Raw genomic sequence first — 6549 nt, 5'->3', positions numbered from 1 at the left:
CTTAAAGATTGGTATTATAATGCCTTCATTCCATTCATCTGGAATACACTCAACTTCTGTTAGTCTTTTGAAAAGACTAAATAAGGAAGACATTAAAGCATCTCCGCCGTTTTTGATAAGCTCATTAGTAATCTTGTCAATTCCAGGGCTTTTATTAAGTTTACAATGGGAAATTGAATCAACAACATCTTCAATAGTGAAGGATAACTTGTCAATCATAACATTGACATCCTTCCCATTCAACTCACAGGTCTCAAGATAATTAGGAGTGGTTGAGTCATCCTCTTCATTAGCATAACAAAGGTTATGGTTCATTTTACCTAAGGTATTATAGTACATCATAATTGAAGTTTTCATAACTTCCTTATCTGAAGTGGTTTGGTCAGTCCCTGGAATCTTTATTGATGTAACTTTATTAATTGGTTTAGCTCCTTTCAATTGTTGCCAAAAGTCCCTAGTCTGTGGGCCACCTATTTTCATTATGTCAGAACACCTATCTACTCTCATTTGCATAATCTTACGTTTAATCAATGATTTACATTCAATTCGCTTCTTTTGATAGTCTTCCCACAGTGAATCACAAACCTGCCCATCAAAGTCAGGGTTATCTTTTTTCTTTGAATAAAGTCGATGTGTCTTACATGCATTTTTTCTTCTATTTATTCCTTCCAAAATGTCATCATCAAACCATGCCTTACATTTGTTATCTTTGTATTTACAACCAATTGTTTCTTTTGCTGCTGATAAAACACCATGTTTCCATTCAGACCAAGCTTCATTGGCAGACATATTAATAGGGTCCCAATTATGGAACCTTGTTTTCAAGACCTCTTTGAACGGTCCCCAATCTTGATTAGGCTTGATATTCCAGTACATATCATCTTTGGGATTACTTTTCAACTCAGAATTATTTTCTGAGAACGTGTTATTCACATGTTTAAATGTTGTTACAATCATGTTATGGTCACTACCTAAGTGATATATTCCTTCCTCATCAATTAACATATTATCAAGTCTATCAACAACACTTTGTGATACACAAACATAATCAAGTACACTCTTTTGTTGGTTTCTGACCCATGTATACACACCAGTACATTTATCATGTAGGTTAAGAATTGACAGATCCGTTGCATCACAAAAATCAATTAGACCTTGACCATTGTAATCAACAGTCTTATCCTCATTTAAAGGATTCATACCGATTTTCCCATTAAAATCTCCCAACACGATAATATTTGCATTTGAATCATTTTGTTGAATCCTCAAGTGTTCCGATAGTAAACATACATACATTTCATCAGTAAGGGGGCGATCGGTTCCTTCACAAGGAAAGTATACGACAGCTATATAGAAGATCGAATCTGGTGACCCAGTATATTGCACTTTCACCCATAATCTTTCATACTTATCCATCTTGGTGTCAAAGACATTATCATCAAGTATCGTTACATTATCTTTATGAGGAAACCGATCCCCTTGACTTTTCTTAACATCATTAAAGCGATTTTTCCCGATCCAATTATATCCTTTAACATTAAATTGTTCATTGTTTTTAAGAAATGTTTCAACTAAGCCTACGATTTCAACTTGATTGGTATTAATAAAATGATTTAATTCGTATCGTTTACTTTTGATACCACGTAAGTTGTTGGAAGCAATTTTAATAGTCGAATTATTTTGTTTACATGTGCGCTTCTTACCTCTTCTACCTGGCCTACGCTTTTTGGGACCTTGGGATTTCCCCGATTCATTAACTCGTGTAGGCCTATTGCATGCTTGATGTTTAACATGTGGATCTGTCCACGCACTGATAATGCCAATAACCAAGAGAGAGTGGACAAGCTAAATTCACACCTGAAAACAATTGGTGAACAACGCGGATGCAAAGTTGTTGATAATGATGTAAACTTCAAACTTAGTAACCAAGAACCCGATGAAGGGTCCCTTAAGGGAGGCAAACTGCACCTGAACTCGCATGGGACACGCAAACTGTTAAACAATATTAACAAAACTCATAAAGTAATCAAGACCAGGAAGCTAACCAATGACTCTAAGAACATGAACAACAGAAGCATGAACGCGAGACATCCGGGAAGATATCATCCCCGTAGACCAGCTAGAGGACAAGTACCATCGCGAAGTTGCTACTTTTGTGGTGGCACCAATCATGTTATGAAGAACTGTCATTTCAGTGAACAAATTCAATGCCATGAATGCGGAGAGTACGGACACAAAAGTAATAACAGACAATTTCATCCCGCAAACGCGTTCGCGTCGCGAAGGCATTGAGATACCGGCCATGTGCGTGCCGGTACTAGCGGACTTAAAACTATTGAGTCTACTACTAGTACCAAGGACTTTATTAATTACAATGTATATAATATGCTTGATGATGAACTTGATAATGTTGATGTTTGTTCTAATGATGATACTTCTGAAGGGTATGTTAGTTATAATAACAATGTTGTTCACAATAACAATATGTCATCAGTACATGAAGATTGTATAGGTCTTAAGAATAATGATGACATAGTTGATGATAAGAATGTTAATAATCATAAGAAACATCATAGTCCTAAAAGAAAAGCCGTGCATCCAAATGTATATAAACGGAGACATAGGAGATCAAAGAGAAGTAGTAAGAATAAGGTAAAACTTAGTGAATGTGAGGTAAAGGTTGCTTTCAATAATGTTAACCGTGTAAAACCTAAAATATATGAGATCACAAGATTTCTTAATGAAAATAATATCAGTATAATGGGTGTGGCAGAGACTTTTCTTGATAATGATGAGTGCATTCAGATCAATGGTTATAAATGGGTGGGTAAGAATAGACTGAATAAGGGAGGGGGCGGGGTGGGCTTTCTTGTGTCTGAAAGTGTTTGTATTACTGAAGACAATCTTTGTAACTCTCAACAAGATGAGTATGAAAGACTATGGATAGAAGTTAAGATTGGTAATGATAATGTTCATATTGCAGTTGTCTATTTTCCTGTTCAGGGTACCAATCCTGATCTTGTAAATGAACTTTACAATCAGCTACTTGCTGATGTTATTCAAATTGAAAATGACAATGAAGGTAAAGATCCTCACATTCTGATAATGGGCGATTTTAATGGTAGAATTGGTGATATGATCTATGGTGGAGACCCAGTCAGAAATAGTAATGGGGAACTATTATTAGAATTTGCTGATCATGCTCGGTTAGAAATAATTAATTGTAATCGGAAGTGCAAAGGTAAAATAACATGGTTTAGACACCCACATTCAAGTTGCATTGATTATTTTCTTTCATCTCATGTTACAGAAGACAGTATCATTGATATGCTTGTTGACGAAGAGCGTCATCTTAATTTAGGCAGTGACCATAACATGCTTATAACGAGGCACAAATTCAAATTCAATAGTGCTAACAAGAAGTCTAATGAAAACAAAAGAACCAATAATCATTGGAATATTTCTAAAGATCAAGATTGGTCATCATATCAAAATGCACTTGTAAATGGTTTTCGGAATTTGAATCCAAATGATTCCCAGGATGTCGATTCTCTGTGGAACAATTGGAAAGATAATCTCATCAATATTACTTCTGATGTAATTGGTTTTAAAGGCAATGAAAAGAATAACAAACAATGGTGGTGTAAGTCTATTGATGATGCCATAAAGGAAAGGAAACAGGCTTGTAAAGATCACCGTAGGTGGTCTAAACATGACAGTGATAACAAAGGAAAAGGTGATCAACTTTGGGAGGATTATAAAATTAAGAAACAACGTGTGAAAACTCTTATTCACCAGAAAATGACTCAAATGAGATTAGAAAGAAGTGTTAATATTGCAAAAGCAGTGGGTCCCTCTTCAAGGGACTTTTGGAAAAACTTAAGAGGTACTAAAAAAAGGGATAATCTTTTGGCTCTTAAATTAGATAATTCTGACAAGGTAGTTACCGACAGGTCTGTTATGAAACAAAGCATTATGCATTATTGGCATACACTTGGTAAAATGGACATGGTTATGAATGATAATTTTAATGATGTTGAAACAATTATTGGTAAAATAAAGAATGGTGAATCAAATGTAGGCTTAAATACTGACGTTTCATTAAATAATATTGTTATTACACACGATGATGTTAAAGATGCTATAGCTGATGCGAAAAATAATAAGTCTCCTGGACTGGACTTGATTACAAACGAGCTTCTTAAAAACGGCGGGGAAGGCATGATCGATTCACTAACTAAGTTATTTAATAGTTTCCTTTATTTAGAAAGCACTCCTCATGAGTGGAATAAAGGGATTATAGTGCCAATTTTCAAAAAAGGTAATAAAAATGACTTAAATAATTATAGGGGAATTACACTTACGTCTTGTGTTTCAAAAATTTTCAACCGCATCATTGCAAATTGCATCTCCAACTTTGTCGAAGATAACAACATATTGTCGGAAATTCAGGGGGCTTTAGGAAGGACCACAGATGTGATGATCACGTGTTTTCTCTTAAAAGCATCGCCGCTACGAGACTTGCCGAGAATAAACAAACTTATATGGCCTTTCTGGATTTCCGAAAAGCATTCGACACAGTGTGGAGGAATGGCCTCTTGTCAGTTGCTTGGAATCTTGGTATTAGAGGAAGAGTTTGGAATATCTTAAATAGTCTTTATCAGAATGTACAATGTAATGTAAAGTTGGGTGATATTGTAACTGATGTTTTCAATGTAGAAGAAGGCGTAAAACAAGGCTGTGTCTTATCACCAATCCTCTTTTGTCTATACATTAATGAGTTATCTAAAATGCTTGATGAATATGATGTAGGTATTCATATTATGGGTGTGAATATTAAATGTTTATTTTGGACAGATGACGTTGTTTTAATTGCGAATAATGATTATGACTTACAGCGTATGTTAAATATTGCTGCAGAATTCTCTCGCAAATGGCGTCTTAACTTTAATCACGATAAGTCTAACGTCCTTGTTACAGGTAAACGTATTAATATTCACAAATTATGGCAACTTGGTGATACTTACATTTCTGAAGTTAACACGTATAAGTACTTAGGGGTTCATATTACTAGAAATCTGTCTGATCATTTTCATTTATCCGAAACCATTAACAAGGGAAATCGTTTAATTGGATATATTAAATCAATTATTGATAACCAGGACGATTTCAATAGGGTCTATTACGGTGATGTTCTCTGGAAGTCATTAGCTCTGCCGGCAATTAATTATGCATGCGCGGTTTCATCCTATAGCGCAAGTGATTACAAAAAGCTCAATTCTTTACAACTCCAAATGGCAAGGACAATTCTTAAAGCGCCCAGAAACACTCCGGCAGCAGCCCTATTGGGAGACTTAGGCTGGTCAGATCTTAAGAGCATTCACGACAAAGCAAAAGTCAAGTTTTTCTCTAGACTTAAGAACATGGAATTTAATAGATGGCCTAAATTATTACTCAATGCACTTTTCATTGTATCAAATAATATTGCTGGTGAATTAAGTTGGAAATGGTTAAAATCGATTAATAACATTCTAAACGATAGCAAAACGAGTTTAAGTTTCAATGCCCACTCGGAAAACGAGGCGTGGCTAAATACTTTCAATCATATGTATGATCAATACACTTGTTGTAAGTGGTATGAAGAAGCATGTCAAAAATCATCTCTGGCAAATTATGTTCAATTTAAAAAATCGTATCAATTAGAAAAGTATCTTCTTGATAAATTAGATTTTTACGGTGCAAGTCTGAAGTTTAAAGCACGATCCAATACACTTCCGTTGGACAGAAAACTTAGCACATGGGACACTAATATATCTGGTATTTGCTCAATTTGTAATGATGGTGTAGAAGATGTTTCACACTTCATGCTAACTTGTAAGTCACTGAACAATACTCGCGAAGTGGAGTTGCGTCTCTTAAAGATGAATCTTTGCAATGCTGGTTACGAATTTATTTGGGATATTTTATAAGTAGCACTGAGACTAATACTCAATTAAGCTTTATTTTGGGGAGTAATATTTTAAACGAATTCAATGTTATCCCCCCTGAATCATGTTCAGAGATCGATGAATTATTTGACATGTATTGTAAATCATTCTTGAAACATGCTTGGACAGTCAGAACAAACCTTAAGTTACCAAGTTCTTAAGATGCATAAATTTTATGAGCCTTGTGTACACAGTTTTTTTTAACTACATGTATATATTATTGTTCTTACAAATTAGAATATTGTAGTTTTAGTTCTTGTCTTATGTTTAATTTATTCATGTTACTCCAGTTGCTCTTAGTAAGTTTTAAAACCATTGTGTTGACATTCTTAATCTTATTTTGTATACATTAGTGTACAATTTATGCATGCCGAAGTAGGCCTACCATCAATGTTCCTTGGACAAACAAAGCAGATTGTAGTACTAGCACTAAAAGGGCCCTGGCGCCCTCACTTGCCCTTTGCACTTCCATCTTTGGGCATTTGGTCATGGGTTCTGTAGCATCCTAAAATCAATGCCATCTTTGCCATGTCCCAAGTGCGGCTACCAGACCGCTGGCCAT

At 35.1% G+C, this 6549-nt stretch overlaps 1 protein-coding gene across 1 annotated transcript; it reads left to right on the top strand.

Moving 5' to 3' along the window:
• Positions 1-2484: 2484 nt before the first annotated feature.
• LOC140150140 (uncharacterized) lies at positions 2485-4650 on the top strand. Its single transcript, XM_072172145.1, has one exon. It carries the CDS (start codon positions 2485-2487, stop codon positions 4648-4650), a length of 2166 nt encoding a protein of 721 aa, XP_072028246.1.
• Positions 4651-6549: the final 1899 nt, after the last annotated feature.

Source organism: Amphiura filiformis, chromosome 4 (assembly GCF_039555335.1).
Source record: "Amphiura filiformis chromosome 4, Afil_fr2py, whole genome shotgun sequence".
Classification (NCBI taxonomy): Eukaryota; Metazoa; Echinodermata; class Ophiuroidea; order Amphilepidida; family Amphiuridae; genus Amphiura; species Amphiura filiformis.
This window is presented reverse-complemented; position numbering and strand designations above follow the sequence as displayed.

Bases quoted from the DNA above. Each gene is read 5' to 3' on its own strand.
- LOC140150140 (XM_072172145.1), top strand. From the start codon at position 2,485: ATGTCATCAGTACATGAAGATTGTATAGGTCTTAAGAATAATGATGAC.